This window comes from Aristolochia californica, unplaced genomic scaffold (genome assembly GCF_029961685.1).
Source record: "Aristolochia californica isolate CCGP_79_NKW_82.1479 unplaced genomic scaffold, dmAriCali1.0.hap1 SCAF_10, whole genome shotgun sequence".
NCBI classification, from domain to species: Eukaryota; Viridiplantae; Streptophyta; class Magnoliopsida; order Piperales; family Aristolochiaceae; genus Aristolochia; species Aristolochia californica.
Window position 1 is genome coordinate 26788820 of NW_027181771.1, and position 26838 is coordinate 26815657.

The window sequence follows — 26838 nt, forward strand, 5'->3', positions numbered from 1 at the left end:
ATTTACCCACAAAATTCATCTAAATCAATAATATAAAAAGAAAAAACTAAAGAAAATTTACTCCTCATTAGCATATGACTAACACTTAGTATCGTAAAATATCTGAAAATCATATGAGATCTTCCACAATTTGAAAACCTGTGTAAAATATAGCATATTATCAATCCAAATACACTCGTTGTTACTCCACCTGAACCAATGTGACACATAAGCAATTACTTCAACAGAACAAAGAGGCAACAAATAACAATAAAATCCTGGTCACATCAAAATTAAGAGAAAATAGTAGAGTAAGCCTGTTGTCTGACAATCTCACAAAAGAAATATACAAATTTCAATCTTGACTTGCAACTTCTTTCAAATTACAATTCATCATCAAAGTTAAGGAAACTCATTGCTTCCAGATTTAAAACCATTTTACGCTATTACCAGCGCACTTTTGCTATTACCAGCGTAATTTTTGTTTCACTGAATACTTCTGGTATTACCACCATTTTGTATTCGTCTTCACTGCACATGCACTTATTTTTAAGTACCAACTGTTCCAGTGCATGTCCCTGGGTTAGCCCAGGTTGTTTCTGAAGTTATCTGTCTTTTGCAAGCAAGAGCATTTCCATTTACATTCATACATTACAATAAGGAATTTCACTGAGGTATAAAAAGGAATGAGTTCAAACAGGCATACAAGACTATTCAGACTAACATAGATCAACACTAGATTTACATGTTCTCTTTTGCAACTAAGTTCCAAGTCTAATGCAATAGTAAGTTATCCCACTGAATTCTCATGGATCCCAACAAATGATATCAGATTTCTAATAGGCATATTCTACACAGTTTTACGAAAAGTTTTGAAACACATTTGAGCAACTTATTTTAACTCTACTAACGTTAACCACATACTAAGAGGAGTAATTTGAAAACCACGAACAAAAATCAAAAGAAAATCATTGTTAAGATATAAAATAGGCCATTTCCCCTCCCCCCCCCCCCCCCCCCCCCCCCCCCCCCCCCCCCCGCCAAACCTAAACCTGACATTGTCCTCAATGGGGAAAAGTTAAAACACTAGAATGACTACAAAAAAGGAATAACAGCTTAGCTAGTTATACTCCAGCAGGGTGAGGGTTAAACTCCCTCAGGGCTCCTAAATCCATAGGTGGGATCATATGTGTTTGGTCATCAACAATAATACCGAAAAGTCAATAAAGACCCCCAGGAATGATACATAGTCTCCCTCGAAGAAGGTTTACTCGTATCAGCCGTACCCGTAGGTAATCATCCGTAGATGAAACTGCTATCCCACATCACACTTTGAAGAAATCTTCGTGTGACTGGCCACTGAAGGCAGCAGGAATCACGTGCTAAACACAAGTCCTTAAGTTACTCACCATAAGGTTTTCATTCAATACTTCAAGATCGAACTGGTCAATCCCAGAACGGTTGTTTGAGTACAGGCCTCTCAAACTAGGGACCAAAAATCTGGTCATCGACTACCGGAACCATTTATGCTCTCAGCCGGCAAATAAGAATGAATAAACCAAAAAAATAAAATAAAAATAAAATTGTAATGTACAAAGGGATAGAAACGTGGGGATTGCCCACAATGTGCTAAGTTTATAGTCGTAAGCAAGACTCCGACGCATTCAAAATGCTAAGACAGGTTCCTCCAAGAAAATCACCATCACCTCCTCCGGTGTGGGGACAATATCAAGATACGGTTTGAGGCTCTGACCGTTAACTTTGAAGACCGACCCGTCTCCGTGATTGCGGATCTCAATAGCGCCATGAGGAAACACCTGTGTAACTTCAAATGGATCGGACCACCTGGATCTTAGCTTCCCTAGAAATAAATGCAATCGTGAGTTATAAAGTAAAACATTCTACCCAACAGTAAAAGACTTGAGAAAAATAGATTTATCATGTAAAAGCTTTGTTCGCTCCTTATACAGTTTGGCATTCTCATAAGCATCCTAACGTATCTCCTCTAACTCATTCAATTGCAATTTTCTCTCCTCACTTGCTTGAGTTAAATCAAAATTCAAAGCCTTAATAGCCCAATAAACTCTATGCTCAAGCTCAACAGGTAGATGACATGCTTTGCCGAACACTAGGCGAAATGGAGACATCCCAATAGGAGTCTTATAAGCGGTTCGATAGGCCCATAAAGCATCGTCCAATCGAGTGGACCAATCTTTCCTATCAAAGTGAACCGACTTCTCCAAAATCCGTTTGATCTCCCTATTAGAGATTTCCACTTGACCACAAGTTTGCGGGTGGTACGGAGTGGACACCCAATGAGTGATGGAATATTTCTTCAATAAGGTCTCAAATGCTCTGTTACAAAAATGAGATCCCCCATCACTGATGATTGCTCTCGGGGTACCAAACCGATTAAATATATTTTATTTTAAAAACTTTACCACTACTTTGTGATCGTTTGTCTTACATGCAATAGCTTCAATCCATTTAGAGACATATTCAACAGCAACAAGGATGTATTGATAGCCGAACGAGATAGGAAAAGGACCCATGAAGTCAATACCCCACACATCAAATAATTCAACAATAAAAATGGGGTTAAGAGGCATCATGTTCTTCCTAGACAAACAACCAGTTCGTTGGCATTTATCACACACCTGACAAAACTCATGGGCATCTCTAAATAATGACGGCCAATAGAAACCACATTGCAAAACTTTAGCTGCGGTCTTTCTAGCACCAAAATGTCCACCACATGCGTGGGAATGACAAAATTCAAGAATGTTGGCAAAGTCTTGCTCATGTACACAACGCCTAATGACTTGGTCATAACACACCTTGAACAAATAAAGGTCATCCCAAAAAAAAAATGTTTGACTTGGGAAAAGAATTTCAACTGATCTTGTTTACTCCAATAATCAGGAATCTTATGAGTTACAAGATAGTTGACTATGTCAGCAAACCAAGGCAACAGGGATACTTGGAGAAGTTGTTCATCAGGAAAGGAATCATTTAAAGGAAGGAATCCTTCCTGAGGTACTACACAGATCCTAGATAGATGATCAGCAACAACATTCTCACAACCCTTCTTATCTCGAATCTCAAGGTCAAATTCTTGCAATTGCAAGATCCATCTAATCAAGCGAGGTTTAGTGTCCTTGATGGATAATAAGTACTTCAAAGCAAAATGATCAGTGAACACTATAACCTTTGACCCTAATAGATATGATCTGAATTTGTTCAAGGAAAACACAACAGCTAGCAACTCCTTCTCAGTGGTAGTGTAATTCAATTAAGCATCATGAAGAGTGCGGCTAGCATACTGAATGACACAGGGCATTTTATCCGTCTTTTGCCCCAAAATAGCCCCCAGTGCATAGTCAGAGGCATCACACATCAACTCAAAAGGCAAAGACCAAATAGGGGGTTGGACAATGGGTGCAATGGACAAACATTTCTTCAGTGTCTCAAAAGCATGAATACAGGCATCATCAAAGGCAAAAGCAACATCTTGAGCAAGTAAATTCGTCAAAGGACGAGAAATTTTGCTAAAGTCTTTAATGAAACGCCTATAGAACCCAGCATGGCCAAGGAAAGAACGCACCCCCTTCACAGAAGTAGGTGGTGGCAGATTGGCAATTAGGTCAACCTTGGCTTTGTCCACTTCTACACCCCGCTCAGACACTACATGTCCTAAAATAATTCCTTCTTTCACCATGAAGTGGCATTTCTCCCAATTCAAGACTAAATTGGACTTCATGCAACGGGAAAATACGAGTGAAAGATTGTGCAGACATGTATCAAAACTAGAGCCAAACACAGAAAAGTCATCCATAAAGACCTCTAAAAATTCACCAATCATGTCAGAAAAGATACTCATCATGCACCGTTGGAAAGTGGCGGGCGCATTGCATAAACCAAAAGGCATGCGTCTGTAAGCATAGGTGCCAAACGGACACGTGAATGTGGTCTTTTCCTGGTCTTCTGGAGTAATGGGAATTTGATTGTAGCCAGAGTATCCATCTAAGAAGCAATAAAAATTGTGGCCGGCCAATCACTCTAGTACCTGATCAATGAAAGGTAGTGGGAAGTGATCCTTCCTAGTGGCGAAATTAAGTTTTCTATAGTCAATGCAGACACGCCACTTGGTGGTAGTTCTTGTGGGAATCAATTCACCACTCTCATTTTTCATTATCGTTATCCCCCCTTTCTTAGGGACAACTTGAATTGGACTCACCTAGGTGCTATCGGAAATAGGGTAAATGATTCCTGTCACAAGCAACCTGATGACTTCTTCTCTCACAACCTCCAGCATATGGGAATTTAACCTACGTTGCATCTCACGTGAGGCTTTAGCCCCCTCCTCCAAATGAATACGATGCATGCATATGGAGGGGCTAATCCCTTTTAAGGCATCAAGAGTCCACCCCAATGCGCCTTTGTGTGCTTGTAAAACTTCAGTCAATTGTTCCTCCTGCTCAGTACTCAAATCAGAGGAAATAATGATTGGTAATGAGTTCATGGGCCCCAAGAACGCATACTTCAACGTGGGAGGAAGTGGCTTAAGATCTAGCTTGGAAGTTTCAAGAGGTTTGTCCAAGTCAAGAGGAAGATCCTGTGGATGATCAGTTGTGATAACCTCATAAGCTTCCTCCAACAGGGGTAAAGAATTGAGTAAAGAATTAACCTCTCGGAAATATGTTTCCTCATCAAAATAGTCCATGTCTAAAGATGTTATGCAAGACTCAAAAGGTTCAAGAGTGGATTCGTCATCAAGCATAACAGTTTCTATCTTAAATGCAGGACTCAGATCATCAGACTCAAGTGGGTGGTGCCCGACATTAAATACATTCAATGAGACCTTAAAATTTCCAAAAGACAACTCCAACTCACCACTTTTACAATGAATGATAACATTAGATGTGGCTAATAAGGGACGTCCTAGGATGACAGGAATTTGGTTGGTCACATTGACTACTAGTTTTGTATCAAGAACAATGAAATCAACTGGGAACAGAAATTTGTCCACTTTTATCAAAACATCTTCAACTATTCCTCATGGTATCTTGACAGAACGGTCAGCTAGTTGAAGTGTGATGGGAGTAGGCTTCAATTCCCCCAAACCTAATTGCTGGTACACAAAGAAAGGAAGCAAATTCACACTTGCTCCTAAGTCAAGAAGAGCTCTTTGGATGATATGTTCACCAATGACACATGAAATTGTGGGACATCCAGGATCTTTAACTTTAGGAGGAGTGTTATGCTTCAGAATTGAGCTTACATTCTCAGTAAGAAAGACCTTTTTGTTAACATGTTGTTTGCTCTTCTGTGTACAAAGGTCTTTCAAAAATCGGGCATAGGCAGGGACTTGCCTAATAGCATCAAGAAGTGGAATGTTAATGTGAACATTACTAAATAGTTCCAACATTTCATGCATGTTATCTCCTTTCCTAGGTGGGCCCGATAACCTCTGCGGATAAGGAGCTAGTGGGACTTGGTTAGGGATCTGCTTGGCTGTTGGTGAAGAACTTGGAGGTTCTCCACCCAATTATGTGTCCCCATTGTCATCCTTTGACTCCTTAGACTTAGTGGTCCCTACCCCATTGCTCAACTCACGACCACTCCTAAGGGTGGTTATGGCTTTGGCTTGCTCATGGTGGGGTTTGGAATTCAACCCACTCTCATGTGTGCTTTTGGGGTTAGGAATGGTTTGACTTGGGAGTCTATTTTGTGTTTGTTCACTCATATGGCTGGCCAACTGACTCACTTGCATGTCAAGTTTAGCAATGGAGGATTGTGTATTATGCATGAATAATTGAAGTGTATCCTCAAGTGAAGGTTTTTGTGGAATCAATGGCTGTTGAGTGAAGTGTGGGAGCGGAGCTTGGGGTTGACTAAACCCTGGAGGACCCCCAACCTATGGGCCCTTGGACCATGAGAAATTTGGGTGCCTAGCCCAACCCGGATTATATGTTTCTGAAAAAGGATCGTTCCGGTTTGATCTATGAAAATTCTGGATTGCATTCAAGTCCTCAATGAGCTCTGGGTAGGATGAACTAGATGGACACATTTGTGTGGGATGAGATGAACCAGAGCATATGGCACAGACAGTAGATGGGTTAGGAGCAGGTGAACTCTTGGACACCATAAGGGCATCAATTTTTCTAGTCAACCCCTCAATCTTGGCCATGAGCATGGGTGTTTCACTAACCTCGTAGAGACCCCATGAGCATGGGATCTCCTATCAACATTAAATGATGAACCCCATTGCTGAGATTGATCACTCAACGTTTCAAAAAAGTCCCACGCCTCACTAGCACTCTTACCCATCAAACTCCCACCACTCGTTGCATCTACCATGGATCTAACCTGGGGTGTAAGTCCTTGATAAAAGTATTGCACTAAATGTCATTTCTCAAACCCATGATGCGGACACCTACGGATCAAATCCTTCCATTTCTCCTAAACCTCATAAAAGTGTTCACCCTCCTGCTGCATAAAGTTGGAGATTTCTCTCCTGAGGGTTGTAGTTCTCTGAATGGGAAAGTACTTGGATAAGAATTTTGTGACTAATGTGTCCCATGAAGTAATGCTGCCCACCTCCAAGGAATTAAGCCAAGACTTGGCCTTATCCTTAAGTGAAAATGGAAAAAGTCTTAACCGGATAGAGTCATCTGAGAAATTCTGGAATTTAAAAGTTGCACAAATATCTAAGAATTCCTTGATGTGGTAATATGGGTCCTCCTTCTCCAACCCATAGAATGTAGGGAGGAGTTGGATCACACCCGGTTTCAACTCATAACTGGCGGCAATAGTGGGTGGCAATATAATGCAAGAAGGTGATGTGAAGTGGGATGGGATAGAATAATCCCTCAGGGCTCTATGGTCACCTCCTACAGGTAACTGTAATGGTTCACCCTGATTGGCCATGGTAGCTCCTAACTTGACTTCGGGTGTTTTCCTACAAATATGTTCTACCTCTTCAACAAAGGAGCTAATGGTCCACCTAGGGAGCGGCGCCCGTGCATAAAAACACAAAAAGAAACAAAACGAACTATCAAATTAAGCTAACACACTCACTACTAAAAATATGAACTAACTAGAAGAAATAAAAATAATTCCATAAAAAATCACCAAGCTAAAATTATGAAAGAAAAAAATAATAAATAATAATAAAAATAATAATAATAATAATAATAATAATAAATCTAACCTAAGACTATGGAGAACAAAGAAATACACTTAATACGTGCCTCCCCGGCAACGGCGCCAAAAACTTGATGTAGAATTTAGTTACATCGGCTTTAATACCTCGCAAGCGTACGAATCATTCATGTAATTTAGCGGGAAGCAAGGGTCATATCCACAGGGAGGACTGAATTTTGTGTATCCTTCAGTCAACTAGCCTAACCAAATATGATGAATTAATATTAACTAAACACTAATTATATCCTAAATTATCAAGCAATCATCTGGTTAACTACCTATACAACAGGAAACGTCAACTCTGGATTTTACGGTGATTCGTGCCTCTCTCGAGCGCCACGTAACCACGGATCTGATTTCTCAATCCTTACGTCTAGCCCCTCTTGGGCACATAGAGTGAAAGACAGAAATCGGATTAAAATACCAAAATCCAACCTCAATTATAATTCTACCCTAATTAGCTAATTTAATCAAATATCTGGAAAACAAATATTCCATAAACATTAATTATCAAATCAGATTCAATAAACATTCAAAACCTAAGTTCAAACTATATAAAAAATTAAATTCAAAAATGATGAATTACTCCCCTTCTCCTTCCTCTCGCTCAGGCAGCAACTCGTTCTCATGGGTGCTGCAATTTCCCGAAATCAATGGCTTCGGGTTGGCAAGAGTGAGTGGCCAGAGGTAGAGACGACGCCGGCGACGAAGGTTGGAAGCCGACGGACAGAGGTAACGTCCGGCGAAGAACGAAACAGAGCTGACGTTCTCTAACCAGCTCTCTCGAGTCTCAGTTGGAGTCGGAATAGCTCCGGGACTGGTCGAAAATATGTAATAGACGCCGGAGGATAGTCGGAAAGCGGAAGTGGCACTGGAGAAGCCCTCTCGGATCACTTCTCGGCCTGGCGAGCGATGACTGTCGAACTCACCTCGACGGAGACTCTCTCGAGCTCTCCTCGGGTTTGTTCTCGGTTGCTGGATGGCGATGGACGACGGTGGCGTGGTGAAAGATAGTGGCCCGACGAACGACAGTGGGGAACTCCTCTCGGATCCTCACCTGTTTCCGGTCCCAGCCCTTTGTTTTGGTCTCTGTTTTCTCTTGACGTTGTCCCTCCTCTCGTTCGACGCTCTCCTTCCCTTTAATACCCTCTTCTTTATTTTAAAACGATTTGACCTAAAAATGTCCTCCATTTCACTAAGGGCATTTTGGTAAATATCTCCTTCTCCACCAAAATTCTCCTGAAATTCCATAATTGAATCTATAAAAAGCATTTCAGGAAGATATAAACCTTAAAAATAATGAAATATAATTCAGGAGAGAAAAATATGCAATATCGACAGTGATTAATGCCAAATTCAATAAATACTCATTTCAATTGAAAACCGATAAATAACCACCTATAACACAATTATAAAGGTTATTCTATTATAATTAACCTAGTTCTCATGTCAGAATATGGCATCTATCACATAGCAAGACACATTCTTCATCTTAAAAAGATGTGACACTTCACCTTATTCATGCCACATTTTTCTTTAAGGGGGAGCTTTCCTACGGTGCCAATTATCACTTATGTTCCACCTCCTTCTTTGTGTGGAACTTCCTTATAATGGCAAGTGTCACCTATGTACCACCTCCCTTGCTTATGTAGTGATTAGGTGACATCAAAGTGACATTTTCTTCTCGTTTGATTTTGGTAGTGATGTAACATAATTCTTTTCATCTTGACCATCAATAGAGCTTTGATTTCGATAATTGACTCCAATTTTGACTGAAAGTTTGGTTTCGACCAATGATCGACCCTTTGACTAAATCTCAAATACATTAACCTTTGAGAAGTTTGAATTTGACCATCAATCAACCGGCAATCAGGTCCCTTCAATCTTGATCGTTGATCGATGTCAATAATCTTGATCGTTAATCAGGGTTTCATGCCTATAATTTTGAAACAATTTTCTTTAAAAAATTAGAAAGAGAGGAAAATTTCCCTTCTTAATGTACATAACATCTGACAACAAAGAGAGGAGAGGAGGGGTTCCACCCTTTGAGTGTGGAGGCTAGGAGGAGGGTCTCTGTTTCATATTGAATTGAAAGAGGAAAGAAAAAAAAAAAAAGATGTCTCACTCGTGGATCCCTTGTTGCCTACCTAAGAGAGAAGGCGGGGCAGTGCACCATCTTTCAAATAATTAATTGTAATTCACAATACTTGATTAAAATTTTGGCTCGGCCATATTTTGAATACAACTTATAAAGAAATCCAAAAAATCATAGAATAAGTTAGGTATGTGTCAGTGTCACCAAGTGGAGAAGTTTGGATGATAGAGTAGCATTGACATTTATCAAGGACATGCCCTTGACATATTATGAGTAAATCCTGCAACGGGGACACTTAAGGTCTGTTTGGAACCCCATGAAAAATAAAATAAAATAAAATAAAAATTTGACCATTACTATTCCAAAAAATAGTTAGTTAAAAGAAGAATTTGATCATTATCTCATTTTTATTAACTATTTTTGAGAATAATAATGGTCAAATTCTCGTTTTCTTTTATTATTTTTTTCTAGGGGTTCCAAACAGACCCTTAGGGGGTGATTAGTGCATTTCGAAAGTGTAGTGGAAAGTGAAAGTAAATTACCTAATTAAAGTGAATTACTTTTTTGTATTAGTGTGTTCAATAGAAAGTGTAGTGTAAAGTATTTTCTTGTGTTAGTGTGCACAATGAAAATTTTAATGGAAAGCAAATATGAGAATTTGCTCAATATGAGTACCCGCATTTTTGTTCCGATCTTATCATTCAAATTGTTGAGGCCAATATTGCCATGCAAGAACAAATTATCAGTTGTGGATTTTGTTCCTTAGGCACGAAATGAGGGAAAATGAAACTGAAACAGGATTGCTTGGGTACAACTTATGGGGGAAAAGAGTAAGGAAATAATTTAAAAGCTTCAATCATAAATTAAAGTAGTTGAGAGCTCATGCAAATTATTACTCTTGTAAAACTAGGAACACTACAAAGCTATTCTGTTTCAGACATCTCTACCAAATTCGTAATCAAGAGGAGCATAGAGAGAATTATAACATATTTATTTGACTCAATTAGCGATTCTAATAGAACTGCAATCTCTCTGTTCTTGTTGGAGATGCAGATGAGAAAAGAAACATTTAGAAACCGCACAATCTGCTGAGAGCATCAAATCAAGTTCAGAACTTGAAACTTCAAAAACTTAAAACAAAAATCGATAAAGCACATGCAGCTTGTTGGGACAGAGAAAAAACTTATCTTCAACTTTCGGTGGATCGCTAGAGACAATTTTGATCAGCCCAGAACCTTTGGTAGCACCGAAACTCTCTTCCTGCTTGCACAAAATTCATCTTTCTAGGAGTGAAGAGAGTCGAGAGAGCTGAAGGTGCACGAGTTGACGTTGCTCAAGCGTCAACTCTATTCCTCGATAGCTTCTCGTACATTGTCGACCTGTTGTTTCGCAGAAATCTCACGACCCCTGCTTCCTCGTCTCCACATAAAGTCCTTGTTAAGGAAGGGAAGGGAGAGATTGTACCTGGTTAAAAGATGCGCAGTTTTTAAAGCAGCTTCCTTACTTGGTTGTTTTAAAGGAAGGAGTTAAATGCCAGGGGCAACCTTTACTCGCTTCTCTTGTTTCCTCTCAAACCAAATCACACAGCTGACGAGGTCGTATATTTCATACTCAAAAACCTGAATGCGTAGAACAAATATTACTGCTAGATCCAAATGCTATATTTTACAGCCTGTGCAAAATTGAAGTTACCATTTACAGGTCTACGCCAAAGGCACTGGGGCCAAACTTGAATCGCACTTTCATGAATGGTGTCCAGTTCACTAGTCAATCCGCGATAAGCAGGACCTTTGGATGAATTACAGGGTATGCTTCACAGATGATACAAATAAAACTATATATACTTCAGAGAGTAGAAACAGAAACAGCAGAACCATTCACAGAAACTGTAAACATCTCTTCATACATAACATTTTTTCTCTAATTGCCCAAAAGAATTGTTATGACAACGCCTATTGAGCGGGCGTTCTTTATATCACAGGGTATACTTAATTTGATATTTCCATAGCCAATCTTCACCTTTCTCATAATAATCTTGCCTAGAAAAAGTTTGTCCAGAAAATAGTACCGAAGCAGCATAAGTAGCAGCCCCACGCCATGCATCAAAAATAGGATCAGAGGCCCTGATCACTCTGATTGGAGAAAGGAATGGTTGAATTTTGCGGACCCCAGCTTCCAAACGACCATCCATCCCAGGAAACAGACAACTTCCACCAGTCATAAGTATTGAATTGGTAATTTTAGACTCAATATCGTCAATCTTTGATGGCAACCGCCGTACTGAGACACCAACCATTTCATCTAAGCCTGCCTGGTCAATCCCAACCATGTTTGGCTGAAACAAGATTTCTGGGCATCGAAACCGTTCAACGCCAAGAACAATCTGGAAATCTTCTGCAGTCAGAGGACGGAATCGTGGAACAAGCTCAGGTATTGTTTGGAGGACTCCCTGGCCCATCTCAGATTTTGCAACAAAGGTTGGATCAATATCCTGTCATGGTTCACAACATCGAATGTAAATCCTCAATATGCTGTCGGAAAAAAATGTAAAAATTCATCAAATCATCAGCATGATGAGAGCCAAAATTAAACATCCAAGCTTTAAATGGTTGATTAAGCATGGGGATGAACTGCCAATGACTAAACAAGTTCATCTCATGAGGAAGGTACTATTGCGCAATCATCATCCACCGCAGACCCACATGGATATGAATTTGGACCATGAAATGAAAGAGTGTACAATTTTACCTGACAAGAAGCAGCATTAGCATGTTGCTAATTAGATTAACTCAATGTAACAACAACTGACCTGCAGCCGGGAAGTGACACGAGCTAATTCTGTTTCATCTTCATCAGGTCCATCATCATCATCATCATTGTCTTTGCTCATCAGTTTGTAGAGTTGCCAATCTTCATCCTTGGCTCCAAAGGTGTCTTCACCTTTGCCTCTATCAAATGCAGCAGTAGTCAGTAGACGCATCCTTTCTTTCTGAGCTGCATTTAATCGCTCACCACGTCCAACACCTCCTGACAAACTTTGGTTACCATTAGTGCGGGACCCATTAGTCTTCAACCTCTTGCGCTGCTCCACCTTTTCAGAAAGTTCTTTGTGTTTTGCTCGAAGTTGTTCTAAATAAAGCTCTGGATTCTCCCTGCCATGAAACATGGATCCGTCTTTTAAAGAATTTGTGAGATGCAGATCAATGTATAATGCAAGATGAAAACAGTGACAAAATGCCTTAAGAGGGAACACATCAAGTATGGTATACAGCAGGTTTACACATCTAATGGTGACCCACTCGTGAGAATCACCATGAGAGTTTACCTTTTAGGTGAACACCCTCATTTACCTCTTCTCTAATTAGAAAACTTGATCTCACATTGTCTAGTGAGTTCTGAATCATTCATATTTCACCATTCAACTTTCTAGTACATTTGTTTGACTGTATGCTTGATATAGACATCACGAAATGGTCAAACGTTTCATGAAAAATTATTTTATTATTATTGTTAAGTTGGGTCCAAGGCCTATCCCAAAATGACTAGCCAACTTAGGAAACCTCTTTACCAACTAATAAACTCAAGATCTTTGTACTCACTAATCCATGTGGGACTATTCCTTAACAATGTTAAATTGGGTCCAAGGCCTTATCCCAAAATGACTAGCCAACTTAGGAAACCTCTTCCCAACTAATAAACTCAAGATCTTTGTACTCACTAATCTATGTGGGACTATTCCCTAACACTCCCCCTCACGAGTAGATCCTCTTTTGTGGCTCTACAAGTGGATAATTTAGGAGTAAGCAATTTAGGTGTAGGCCCTCTTTTGTGGCTCTACAAGTAGATAGTTTTAGGTATAGGCCCTTTTTTTGTGACTCTACAAGTGGATACTTTAGGTGTAGGCCCTCTTTTTGTGGCTTTACAAGTAGATAGTTTAGGTGCAGGCCCACATATGAGTACCCGCTCTGATACCATGTTAAATTGGGTCCAAGGCCCTATCCCAAAAAGACTAGCCAACTTTTTTTTTTTTTTTTTTAAATGATGCTGAAATGACTAGCCAACTTAGGAAACCTCTTTACCAACTAATAAACTCAAAATCTTTGTACTCACTAATCTATGTGGGACTATTCCTTAACAATTATTATTTTGAAATTGATGAGTTTATTAAGTACAAGAAAGAGAACAATATAGATTCAGGAATGGGGCCTCATTACAATAAGAGATTGGAGGAAGACACCAGTCCTAACAAGGGAATCAGCCAAAGAATTGGCTAATCACAGTATGTGAGTCCAAATACAAGAAAGAAAAGAGGAGATGTCCTTGATATCATGAAAGGTATTCCAATGGCACCAAGGGGGCTCGGAAGAAGGGGAAGAACACCAAAAGATCACCACTTTGGGGCCACCTTCAATGATGAGAGGGCCCGACAAATGACCCCTTTATAGAATGAGGCCCTAGAGGAGGGCCATGAGTTCCACAGAAGTCCCAAATGCCCAAGGTGGGAGAGGAGGGTGGTAGCATTAGAGTTAGGATGACTCCTCCAAGTCCGACCAGCCCCAAGTTGCCAAGGGAGTTGCGTCTAAATTGAACTTGAGAAAGTTCAAAGGAGGAGGCTTCCATTCATGCAAGGGATGGCTAACAATCATAGCGGAATTTGGGCAATACATCGCCAATTGTTGCATAGAGAGATATCGCCAAGATGAGTGAACTCCTTCCTCATGTGAATCCATGTGGAAATCTGGCCAATTATGCTAGAAACAACTTCATCAACTTTGGCATATTTGAGATTGAATTGGCGGTTGTTCCTTTCCCTCTAGCTGAATTGGCCGAAGCAAGCTGATAGAAGTGCTTTCCCAAGGCGAGGGAGGTGATCCAAGAGAGCTGGAGACAAGTAGAGATGAGGTCCTTAGAAAGGCAAAGCTGAAGGATGATGAGGCTAAGCAACTGAGTCCATACTCTCCATGCAATAGGATAGTGGAGGAGGATGTGGGAGACACTCTCCTCGCCCAGTTCACAAAGAGAGCAGAAGATAGAGGGCCTTGTATTGCAGCACTTTCGGAGGTTGTCAATAGCCAGGATTTTGTTGTGCAAAGCGCTCCAAATGTAAAACCTGATCTTGGGAGGGGCTAAAAGTCGCCATGAAAGAGTTGTGTGGCGTTGCCCAAGATCCGATGTCCAACTAGAAAGGTAGAGCACCATATAGGAGAGAGATTGTGATGAGTTCCCCTACAAGTCCACCATTGAGTCTCCCGATTGAGTCTAGCAGCAACCATGGGCCTCCAAACAGCATGCGGGGAGGTGTTAAATTTTCAAAGCCACTTGAGAAGGAGGGCCAGATTCATGGTTTTGGTAGGAGTGGATGCCTAGCCCATTAAGAACCTTCGATTGACAAACCCCCTTCCAATTAATGAGGTGGTACTTGAAGCCGCCATCGGCTCCTCTCCATAGAAATCTTTTTTTTATGTGAACAAGGTAGTGGTAAATGAACATCAGACATGGGAGGAAGGAGAGATAGTAGTTGGGAAACCCAACAATACATGAGTTGAGGAGAGTTAGGCAGTCAGCGTTCTATAAGAGTCTTCCCCACCATGTTGCAAGCCTATGCTCCATTTTCTCGACCAGAGGTGCCCATAAGTTTCTGTGAGGGCAGCTGTCAAAGAGGGGGGGGGGGGGGGGGGGGGGGGGGGGGTGTCCCAAGTATATGGTGGCAAGGCAATCAGCCATGGATTGAAGAACCTCTGTGGTGACGTGGTAGCCCATAATGGTGGTTTCGTGCAGTTCATTTTCTACTCGGAAGTAATTTCAAATAACCCAAGGAGGGCCTCGATCCGTTTGACTTGCTAAAGTGTGACGTGCCAAACCAGAGTGTCATCGACAAACTAAAGAATGGGGCAGTCAAATTCCTGATGCTCATCAACCAAGGGAGAGCCAACCAACTATCCTGGCCAAGTGGAGAAGGGAGGACAAGTATTCTGCAATGAGGTTGAAAAGTAGAGGGGAGAGGGGATCTCCCTGACAAATGCCTCTGGTACCTTTGAAGTAGACACAAGTGGTGCCTTTGAGGAGAAGTGAATAGGAAACTGAGGAGATGCAACTCCTTATCCAAAAACTTCATTGCATGCCGAAAGCAATCCGATCAAGAATGTCATCCAGCAGCTGCCAATTGTCCTGATCGAATGCCTTCTCAAGATCAAGCTTAATGATGATTTTAGGTTTCCTTGAGCGCCTGAAGTGGTCCGCAAGCTCATGGCTGCCATAGCCAAGTCAAGGATGGAGCGACCCTTCATGAAGGCACTTTGCCCTGGAGGATGGCAATGGGGAGCGCGTCTTTGAGACGACCAGGAAGGATACAAGCAATTATCTTGTACGAGTTGGAGACCAAGCTGATGGGACGAAAATTGGGGGGTGGTAAATGACAATTTTTTGGGGACAAGGGCAATGAAGGATGCTTCCATTGCCCGGTAGGTTTCAAATAAGTGAAAACTATTCCAATTGGCAATGAAGAATACTCCAATTGTCTTCCTTGAGAATCAACCAACATCTTCGGTAGAATTCCCCACTGAATCCGTCAAGGCCAAGAGCGTGATCAGTTGGCATTCCCAAGACCATATCCTCGATTTCTAAGGTGAAGAAGGGAAGCTCAAGGAGAGAGGCAACACTAGGGGAGATTCTTGACAGTTGAATCCTTTGTACGATGGGCCGAATGAGGTGCTCTTCTGTATATAAAGCTGCAAAACAATAACAATGGCATTAGTGATGGAGGTCATGCCCAAGGTTACTTTCCGATGCACAAAGAAGTAACTCGATCGGTCCTATGTTAGGCTGAGGCAACAGCACGGAAGAATTTATTGTTCCCGTCCCCATCAACCTGCCATTGAAAGCGAGTTTTTGCTTCTACTGGATGCACTCACAATGGGTGAACACTTGGAAGTTACCGAGGAGAGAAATGCAGAGGGCAAATTCAGCAGGGGTAAGAGGTTGTTGCCTTTCCATCTCATCAAGTTGAGAGATCTGGAATGGGAGAGTCGAGTGATCCACATCAGCAGCTATAAGTTGGTCCAAGGACCAGGCCTTGAGCTTCCCTTTTAGAGCTTTCAGCTTTTGGGGAAGTTTCCACTCAAAGGTGACATTGACAGAGGTGCTGGTCCACCAATCAGATAGGAAGTAATCAAATTCTTTGTGGAGAAGCCAGGAATTTTCAAACAGGAATCAGATAGGTGCTTAGTACCCCATCTGCCAGCCTTGGTGTCCAACTGGATGGGCCAATGGTCAGACATAGTGCGGGATAGGTGCTTAGTACCCCATCTGCCAGCCTTGGTGTCCAACTGGATGGGCCAATGGTCAGACATAGTGCGGATAAGGACACAACCAGTGGCATTCACATAAAGTCTCAGCCAATCCTCATTAGCCAGGAAGTAGTCAAGCTTGGAGAGGATGGGATGTGACTAGCAGTTGGACCAGGTGAAGGATTTGCCCTAAGTGTTGATTTCGTCGAGCTCGCAGCCTTTGATGAAATCAGCAAACCTGTGCATAGAAGAGGAGATACGAGGGAGTGGAAAGGATCTCTCATTACAATACTGGATGACATCACCCACGAACAACCAGGGGTGATTCCACATTTGTGTGAGGGAAGAAAGTTTATCCCCGAAAGCATGCCTCTCCCTGTATCGTGTAGAACCATACACAGCCTCAAGAAACCAAGTGGTCTCGAAGCAACGGTCACAAAGAGTAAGACCAATGGAGAAGAAACTAAGTTTGGTGTCAATGACATAAACCAGGTTGCCCAAAGGATCAGGATGCCCCTCGAGTGTCCCACTGCATTCAGTGCTGTCCAGCTGAGGGAGCAGCAGCTCTTGAGGTCACGGGCAATTGAATCACACATACATTGAGCCTTGGTCTCTTGGAGGATGACAATGAAGGATTTGTTTGAGGCAAGAAGACTACTGAATGTGGCTCACTTCCGTTGGGAGCCAACTCCACAGATGTTCCAAGAGGAGATGATCATTTCTTGTTGGATTTGGTTTTGGTGACTCATTTGCCATCAATGTTGCTAGGTAGCTTGCCTTTGTAGACAACCCCCAAGACCTCAGCTAGCTCCATCATTTGGTGCCAGGCATATCAGTGCCGTTCGAACTGAAGCCCGACCACAAGGTCGAGGGATCTTCCATTACAAGGCAGAAAGAGGAACTGGCCAATCATGGCATAAACTTTTTAGTGGTTGGGGTTGCTTGACTCCCCATGAAGGAGCCATCTCTACAACTTTTCCTTTCCTCTAGTATGTAACAAGGAGAGGAGGAGAGGCATTTTTGGAATAGTCCATGTGAACGATTGTTGAGGCAGTTCGGTTAGGGGGTTGGGTTTTGATGGGAGTGGCTGACTCAGAGTCGGAGTGGAGGTCATAATGTGGGTCAAAAAGGTCGCTACGGTGTGGTGGTGAAAGCAGGAGGTCATCCATGCTAGAAGTGTCAAGGTGGACGGTGTTGTGGCAAAGGGCTTGAGCAATGTTGGAGTGAAAATGGGAAAAGGATGATGATTTGGTATTGTCAGCAGGTCTACGGTGGTTAGGCAAGGTGTCCAAAGATATGTTAACTGGAGGGGAGGGTGATTGCGGAAGCAGCTATGTGTTGGAATCAAGATCAGGTGAGTGCCAGCTGTTGCCAAGTTGACTGTTGGGGAAGATAGGATCACCATTAAGGTCTTGACACACCAGTGCATTGGGGGCTGGGAAGGTCAATATTAGCATTGAAAAGGGGGGCAGGCAGGGTGTGTGGCAGCTTTCAGGAACAATTGAGGGGCCTTTTCTAGTCGGGCAGATGGCCAACGATGGGCATGCCACAGGATCCTAAGGCTTGGGAGGGTAGGGTACTGGTGAGGCAGCTGGTGGTTGGTTGTGCGGTTTCGGGACCATTGATTTTGAGGTGGAGAACAGAAGAGCAGCTGCAGGCTGATGAGCAGATGCTGCTGGTTCGGTATTGGGCTTCAAGACAGGGAAGGTAGCGCAGTCTTTTGTGAGGTGGGAGCTGGGAGTGTCAGGGTGGGAGAGCCTATGAAGGCATTCCATTAAGGTTTTCCATCCAAATCCAGAGGATGTGGATTCAGGGATGTATACCCTTGGCATTGTAGCACCTAGCCGGCATCGGGTGATTTTGCATTCCCAAGTCCGTCGATAGTTGAAGGCTGAGAAGTAGAAAACAAGATGCTCCGTCCAAAGCTCCCTGGTCCGATTCTTGGAGTGCCAATCTTTTATAGTCTGCACAAACTGTTTGAGAAAGGAGGCTCGGGCATCCGTAATAGTATAAAGGATTGCTTATCTCCATTGGTGATAGAGATCCTAGTCGCCCATCCAAGGCGATCCTGGTATCTTTTGATGGACACCAGTGCTGCCGAAGGTGAAGGAATGGATCAGTTGTTGATGCTCCAGCTGGTAACTTCGCAGTTTCTTCTTACTTGCTTTACTCCAGATGAGTTGCCAGACATTATCTTTCACAGTATCAGAAGCGAGTGCTCTTCTGAATGCAGGTTCTTGATCACCACAGCTTTCTCCACAACGTGCAATAGCAGCGCTTTTCCCTCCTCTACGGGTTGCCACCAGGTGGCGATCTCGATCGCCTCAGTGGTTGCCCCCTTGCATGCTTCTTGCCTCTTACTTGCCTAGTTCCACCATCCCCATTACTCACTCGCCCATCATTCACCTCCTCCCGCATGCTCACCTCTCGCTTACTCACCAATCACTCGCTCATCTCTCCTTTACCAGGCTAATGAAACTTCACAATTTGTATGTGTCAACAAAGAAGAGCTGTTTCTTTTTTCTTTTTTGTTCTTCAAAGATGAAGATGAACTGACATGGCAGTAGTCTTCCATTTATCACTTTGCAAATTCCAGGATGATGCTGTTGATGGAAATGACAATGCGCATGAAGAATTAAAATGAAGAATTATTTTAAGAAAAACTTTCATGGAGAATTAGATATGTTACATTCTTTTTTTCTTGTTGAAAATGATAACATTCATTAGTTTTGATTTGGAGTTACCTTCATTATTTCAGAAGTCAAAGATGCAAATGTTCAAATTATTTTTTCGAAGAAGCAAAAGTTAAAACTTAATATGTTTTGCTAACTCAAAGTGAAATCTCACTCATGCTACTCACAATGTGGCAAAAGGCCAAATGGAAGAAGGGCAGATAGTGATGGAAAAAAAGAGAAAGAAACATGGGAACAGAAACACAAATGAGAAACAGAAAGAAGGAGAGTTCCTATCCCGAAGCCACACTAAAGTAAAAATAAGTTAACATGTATGTTTACATCGATATTTACACAAAATTACAATGTTAAATACTTTTAGAATCCTGTCAAACTTTAATCATCTCGACTAATATAATGCACTCAACCTTACATAATGCCCTTCTTAAGAATAGTCCCACATAGTTTTAAATTAGAAATATTTTGTGCTAGTCATTGTTGGATGGACAACCCAATTTTAACATGGTACCAAAGTTGGTACCTGCACGCGTCCACTTACAATTATCCATGTCTATTATCCTAAAAAAGGTTCACATGTTCCAGCCCTATAGGGCCCAACTTGGTGTTCATACACCAGGTAGGGCCAACCTAGTTGGGATAGGTTTAAAGGCCCAATTTTCCACATTCCATCAGCTCAAGAGCTTTACGTGGACCGGTTAAGTACCTAAAATTAGTATCCAAGCAAGCACTACGTCATGTGTCTGAATCCCATAGGTGCAACCTATGAAAAGGGTTAGCCTATGCCAGAGTGAGAGACTTCATAAAGGTGAAAAGAGCTACCTGATCCAGCTTGAAAGCTATAATAGAGTAGGCTACTGTGGACATTGGCATGAAAGGAAAGTGGATTATTATGGTTCTGTAGGGCATAACTCGGTGCCCATATACTAGGTTGGGCTAACCTAGTATAAGATAGGATTAAGGACCTAACTTTCCGTGTTCCATCAGCTCTAGAGCTTTTGGAGTATTGGCTAAGAACCTAACAACATGTAAAAGGAATTGTTACAAATAATCCAACACGGATCCAAAATTAGAAATCTCCTGTCTTATTACTTAAAAAGAGGTTTCCTCTAGTCATCGAAATATAGATTGGACCCAAGTGACCCAATTTAATAGCCCTCCAAAAGTAACCCATTTTCTTTGGTGTGCAACAAGAGGAAAGATATCAACTGATGATCAACTTAGAAAGAGTGTACATGATTGAAGACCAGCATAGCAAAATGTGTTGTGAAGTAATAGAAAAAAATGATCACTTTTTTTGAGAAAGAGAAAATATGGATCACTTACTGCTTCAATTTGATATTTATTTACATTTTATGTCATCCTTTTTATCCCTAATTGAGCAAACATCTATAGTGCCTCGGGGAATAACTGGGAAAAAAATCTGAAAATTATCTTTTGTTTCAATTACATGGAATTTAGAGGGGTGTGATAAACAAACTTTTGAGAACAAGCAAAAATCAATTGGTACAATCATTGAAGCTATCATGCATTGCATCCTCTTTTGGGTCAATAAGTTTCTTGAAACTTCTCATTTGCCAAGATCACTCATTCTAAATCTTTGGAGGAGAGTAATCTCCCATTCCTTTCAGCCATTACCCACATCCATCTCATTGGAACCCCCTCCTTAGGGATCCCTTAAACTAAAACTTTGATGGTAGTTCTTGTGGAAACCCTAGGTTAGCTAGTGGAGGTGGAGCTATTTGGGAATCTACAATTAATATCCTCCTATTTTTTTCTCCTCCTTTCGTTTATGTGATTCTACACTGGCAGAATTAAGAGCCCTCTTCAAGGTTTGAGACTTTATTCAACTCATTTTTCTTTTCCTTAAATAGTGGAAGGAGACTCTTTGCTGGTGATTAGTTGGGTCTAGGGAAAGAATAATCTTTTGGGAACATGTCTTTTCTATTTTGGTGAAATTGTTGACACTTCATGTAAGCCGCACCCTCAGAGCTGCTAATGGATTGGTTGATTCTCTAGCCAAGGAATGTGCCTCTAGGCAACATCTTGATGTGGCCACCTCTCTTCTTATTTGATTTTTCTTTCTACTTTTTATATTTTCGCCCTCTCACGAGGATGAAATCCTTTTCTCGTTTTTTAATTTTAAAAAAAATAAAACTTTAATAGCCCTATTGACCTTCATTTAATAAATGAAGTCTTTAGGCAACGATCCAACAACAGGATCCAAGATACCAAATATATGTGGTAACATTGATTTCCTAATGGGTTGTTCCTTCCAACTTTTTAAAGGACTCTCCATCCCATTTTCAAGGTTCAGTTTTTGCATGATAGTCGATGCTTTTTTTGTATTCTTCTTTCCCACTACAAAGTCCTGCAATTTTTCCTTCTTTTACTGAAATCTCATTTCTCAATGTTTCCAAAAGACAAGTGGAGAAATTTTTTATTTTTTTTTTTGTTCGGATCATTGAAGATGAAGCCACAGGTGAACTAATTCTCGATATAGTAATGACTAAGTATATGATTAAACTCAAGGAAAACTACAAAAAAACTCCTTTTTTTTTTTTAGCTAGCTCAATACAGACCAGAAGAAATGTTGGTACAAGTACAAAGACACTTACAAACGCTTTTCCTCATCTTGTTGGTTTTGCTTCTCCCGCTGTAATTCTTCCTCAAACCGTTTTAGTTTCGCCCGCTGCCTTCCTTCAGATGTGGTCTTGAGAAATTGCTGTTTTCGTTTTTCCTTCAACTGTACCAACAAAACTCCAAAATGAATTAAACACAAGTACACCATAAATAGGCAGTAAGTGCTATTTTGAGTAAAGTGAAGGAATCCCACCTGCTCTGGGGTCAGCAAGTTGTCAGGAACATTGAGAAGAGGGTACTTTTCAGCTGATGAAGGCTCCATTTTCTCATCAACTTCAACAAGCTCACCCTTAGCTTTTCGTAATGATTGTGACACTCTCAAAATAGCAGACTCAATTTCCTGCTTTGAAATATACCCAGTTTCAGATAGAAAAGACGCAATCTCATCTTCTGGCACTTTCAACAACTGCTGCAGAAGAAATTCCAGACCCTGGAGTTCAGTCTCCAGTTCTGTGATTCTTGAGGACCTCTTCGCTGCAGCCATTTCTCGCAGCCTCTGGCCTTGTTTCTCTTTCAGAGCTACCCTTCGAGCAATCTCTTCTTCTGATGGAGACTCTTCTTGTGGAGGACGAATCCAAGGGAGTTGCCAGCACCTCATTTTCTGCTCAGCTTCTTCCTTTGTCCCTTTCTACCAGTATAAGAAAAATGCATCTTTCTAAAAATTAGCATAAAAAACATGCCCTAAGCATATTATACTTTTTCTTTTTACTTTGCATTCAAAGAAAATAAAAAAGAGAGAAAAGATGTCTTAAATGAGGGAGAAAAGGGAGAAAAATAGCACAATGCAAGAGTGAGAAGTAGGTTATGAAAAAGATACTTACTTGAAACAGTCGCACTTCTGAAGCATAATCTTGAGCTACATAGCAGTGCTCTACTTTCAAGTCTTCAACCTTCTCCCATGTAAGGCTGGGTCTGTTAATGTAAAAAATTGCACGACTTAAAAAACACCACAAAAAACAAAGTCCACAGAACTATTTCCTTTGGTTGTTTGAAGATGATCATGATCAACACATACAAGTGCATTGGGTATTTCAGAGAGAGAAGCTGCTTCAGGTAGTCAGTAATGTGAAATCCACCAACATTGGTTCTGCAGCATGCCTCAATAACAGGCTCTCCATTTACAAACTAGCATAGAAAAAATTATTTTCCTCTAATTAATTAATCAAGAAGAAGATAGAATTGCAAAACATTTTAGCATTTCCTCCATTATGTCCAAATACAAGATGAGAAGGAACTCTATAACTCACTGGAATGACATGGCTAGTGTTGAATCCAGAGTTAACAACAAGACCATCTTTGTCACATACTCCTAGCTGCTGATTATGCTTGTAACTAAATGCAGCATCAACACCAAAAGCTGTGATGGTTCACAGACAAACAGTCACAGTGATATTAATCGCTACAGCAGGTAAAAATAAAATAAAAAAGAAATTGTTCACAATCCAGGAAAAAAATATGATGCCCCACTGGCAATGATTCATTAGAGATAACTAAAAATATAAAATATTGTACATGACATACCTACTGAAGGTACTCCATAAGTCTCAAAAAGAAGTTCGGCCATTTTACTACGAGATTGAACTGGATTACAAGCACATTCTGTTATTAAGATGGGATGATCCACCTGTTCCGCCCTCAAGTTAAAATTAAATATGAAGTTATCAGCATTATTAAAGGATGGGAATTAACTGTCCCAAAGTTGATAATGTTAAGAGGACTAGTCAAATGCAATTCATAGAAGTGTTTCGCTATATCTACAAAATGACTATCTCACTTGATATGTCCCTCCTAACATGAATAAGTCCAGAAACTAAAATCTGTTATATTAAACCCTTTACAAGCATGTTATATTTGATCAGAAAGTCAAGAACATGTATAAAAATTTGTGAAAGCATTCTGTGAAAATTTGTGAAAGTATTATATCAGATCCATAGAGAACTCTATGCTGGTCTTTTTTTTATTTTTAGACATAATACTATGAACATTTTTTAGACATAATACTATTAACATTACATGAATGAGGTTTCAAAAATTAAGATAAGCTACATATAAAGACAGACTGGATCTTCATGACTCTTTGTCAGTAAGAACTCTCTTCAAGCTTAAAGTTAAGTTAAAATGAACTTTTAAAGCACACAAAGAATCTACTTAACCATACTTCTGAAGATTTAATTTAGGGAAAATATTGTCATTTCTTTTAAATGCTTCCCCATTGAAAGTAATCCATGAGTAAAGATATATAAAAATAAAAGTTCTATCTTTTATTTTCAAAGTTACATATTAAAGTTTATGATTCTGTAACTAGTTTTGACCGATATTAGTATCAGATTCAGTCACAATTTGCATTTACTTTTTCTGGAAATAGCCAAATTTATATCCCTTTAGAAAATTTTGGGGATTTTTTTTCCTGAATGGCATAATGTTGGGGGACATGGAGTCCTCTTTCTCAAAAAAGGAAAAGAACAAAAACAACCAAAAGAGAAAAAAATCCTACTACTAGTAACATTATTTCCAGTGATATGAGGCAAATAACACGAATAATAAAAAGTTATACTATTCTGCCTGTGAAACATTGCAGAAAGAGAGAATTATCATAGTTTTTACCTGTGAACCATCTGCACCAAGGCGCTCAAATCCATAGTCAAGTATCTATAGAGCCATGAACATTGTGAGGCTACATAAAAACTAGATCAAGTTTATAAGACTGAAATGCACTTATCATAGTTGTAACTAAGTTCTTTAATCATCTACATAAGTAACCAAATTGATTCAAGCAGCAACATGGACTGCAAATATAGATGCCAATTTGTTCCATTAACAAATAGAGATATGGGAAAAGCTCCCTCTGATGGATGATAATAGCAGAGAGAGGTACTTACATATTCCATTATTTCAAATTGATAAACAACATTGTTGTCAAATGGTGATCTATAAGACGAGCGCGTGCAATCAAAATATTTCATTAATGAGGGATCATGATCACCAACTATAGTGACTGTTTCACCTGCATTATACACAGACCTGAAGCACATGAAACTCCACCAACATTGCAAATTTGATAGATCAAAACAAGAAGAATCAGAAAGAAAGTACAGAAAAATAAGATAAAGTCATCAGATGCAGCTTACATATCCACCGCAGACAAAAATGACTACAATTGTCCCAAAAGAGTATTTCACTGCGACTGATTCATGAACATGTTTTTTTTTCCTTTTTCTGAAAACTTTGGATGAAATTTGGTGGGTGAGAACTAGGGGTTTAGGGTTGATAAACAGATATCTTCTGGCAAAATGTGGCTGAGAATCACACATGATCAAAGTGCAGTATGGAAGTGTCAGAGCTAGGTGGTTCCGGTCCACCTGGGTTAGGTTCCGTCCGCCCCTGGTCCGCATGGTTAGGTACTTGGCTTTCCGCACTTAACAGACCGGTCTCATGAGTTGTATTGGCTAGGTGTTTGACATGGTATCAGAGTTGGGCACCACGTTCCGCATTCAAATCCCGGCGGAAGCGGTAGGGAACGGGAACGGTGGGTGTCAGAGCTAAGTGGTTCCGGTCCACCTGGGTTAGGTTCCGTCCGCCCCTGGTCCACCTGGGTTAGGTACTTGGCTTTCCGCATTTAACAGACCGGTCTCTTGGGTTGTATTGGCTAGGCGTTTGCTAGGAAGGAGTTGGTGGCTGCTATTTATGGCAGACTTGACAAATGGCATATTAGGCAACCTCATTCTGCCCACAAATATAGAATGCACAGATATTTGGGAGGCTAATAATTTAATCAGGGATTCTGCTAGACTTAGAATTGGATATGGTAACAAAATGCACTTTTGTTGGATAAATAATGTGAGATCACAATATTATCAAACCACCCACTCTAATGATTAGCCTTTCCAATCATAATAAGTTATCGAACAGAAGTCCTAACCAGTTTAAGGACTCTGGTAAGACTACCATTTTACTTTAGACCATTTACTAAATGGAATGGATGAGGGTAAAGTGCATGTCATACCCAAGTATAACATTTAGCTGCTAATTGAGAGGGTAATGAAAGCAAATTTGTTCCCATATTCGATGGTTTAATTATGTCCTTGTTGCTTGAATGTAGTGTTTAACTTGACTTTTTAAGATGTTAAAAAATGATTGAGTTACATGTTCAGCTAACATAAATTGCTTTTCACAAATAAGAAATTAATTGTAGGTTTCCGTCCATTTAATCAAGGATATCGTAATTCGAAAGAATTGAAATGACCGTTACACACGGAAATCCTTCAATCGGGTTCATCCACAAGCACGAGGAGAGTTCATGCAAACAGAGAGTGGACAAGGGATTTCACACATTGTCATTCTGCTGGGCTAATACAAACGAAAGAAGGGCAGAACAGTACCAGTGGCTTTGTGGCGGGGCCTCTGAACGACGTTGCGGAACGTGAGACGAGGATCAGACTCGCCAGCCCATCTGAAAATTCACGGAAAACTTGCAAGTAAGAAGACCTGGAAGAAAGGGAAAAAACTGATGCGAGGAGTCCATGGGTTTTACTGGAAGGTTACCCTATTCGGAAGTTGGAGCCGCCATTATCGATGACGATGGGTTTGTCCTTAGGAAAGAGATTGTAGTCCGACTGCCGTAGCGGCCGCGATATGGGAGGCATTTTCTGCCTTAGCAGCGGGGAGGAGAGATTTCTGGCGGCTACCGAGCCTACTTCCTCTTCAGTACAGTGAAGCGGTGGCTATGCACCTCTTCTGCATTTCCAGACCGCAGCGCTTTCCGATGTGTCGACCCACGCTCAAAGTTGCCCCAAAAACATGACGTGTCCAGTAGTCTGTAGACAATAAGGCTAACTGGGTCCTGCAGAAACACGAAGACGGCAAATCACGGGCTGAAATCTGCTGAAACGGTAAGAGTGCGTAATTGCCGTAATAATTTTTGTAAGTAATTATCATACAA

General features: G+C 40.8%; 1 protein-coding gene and 1 non-coding gene across 2 annotated transcripts; one reads left to right on the plus strand and one right to left on the minus strand.

The window, feature by feature from the left end:
• The first annotated feature begins 6397 nt into the window (after positions 1 to 6397).
• On the plus strand, positions 6398 to 6504 carry LOC137943297 (small nucleolar RNA R71). The gene has a single exon (XR_011110634.1). It is a non-coding gene; the product is annotated as a small nucleolar RNA R71 (small nucleolar RNA).
• A 4516-nt stretch (positions 6505 to 11020) lies between these two features.
• Positions 11021 to 26662, minus strand: LOC137934915 (actin-related protein 5). Its single transcript, XM_068779507.1, has 12 exons — positions 26442 to 26662; positions 26279 to 26349; positions 24779 to 24903; positions 24504 to 24548; positions 23421 to 23523; positions 23147 to 23256; positions 22915 to 23024; positions 22721 to 22811; positions 22093 to 22527; positions 21875 to 22002; positions 12090 to 12432; positions 11021 to 11771 (listed from the first exon to the last, which is right to left on the minus strand). The coding sequence occupies exons 1-12, from the start codon at positions 26540 to 26542 to the stop codon at positions 11256 to 11258; spliced, it is 2178 nt and encodes a 725-aa protein (XP_068635608.1). The 5' UTR covers positions 26543 to 26662; the 3' UTR covers positions 11021 to 11255.
• Between the last annotated feature and the right edge of the window lie 176 nt (positions 26663 to 26838).

Excerpts from the sequence above, each read along its gene's own strand:
- LOC137934915 (XM_068779507.1), bottom strand. The coding sequence starts at position 26,542 with ATGCCTCCCATATCGCGGCCGCTACGGCAGTCGGACTACAATCTCTTT. Across the intron at positions 26,350-26,441 it reads GGCTCCAACTTCCGAATAGG|ATGGGCTGGCGAGTCTGATC; the intron begins GTAACCTTCCAG and ends GTGAATTTTCAG. Across the intron at positions 12,433-21,874 it reads CAAGATGAGGAAAAGCGTTT|GGAGAATCCAGAGCTTTATT; the intron begins GTAAGTGTCTTT and ends GTTTCATGGCAG.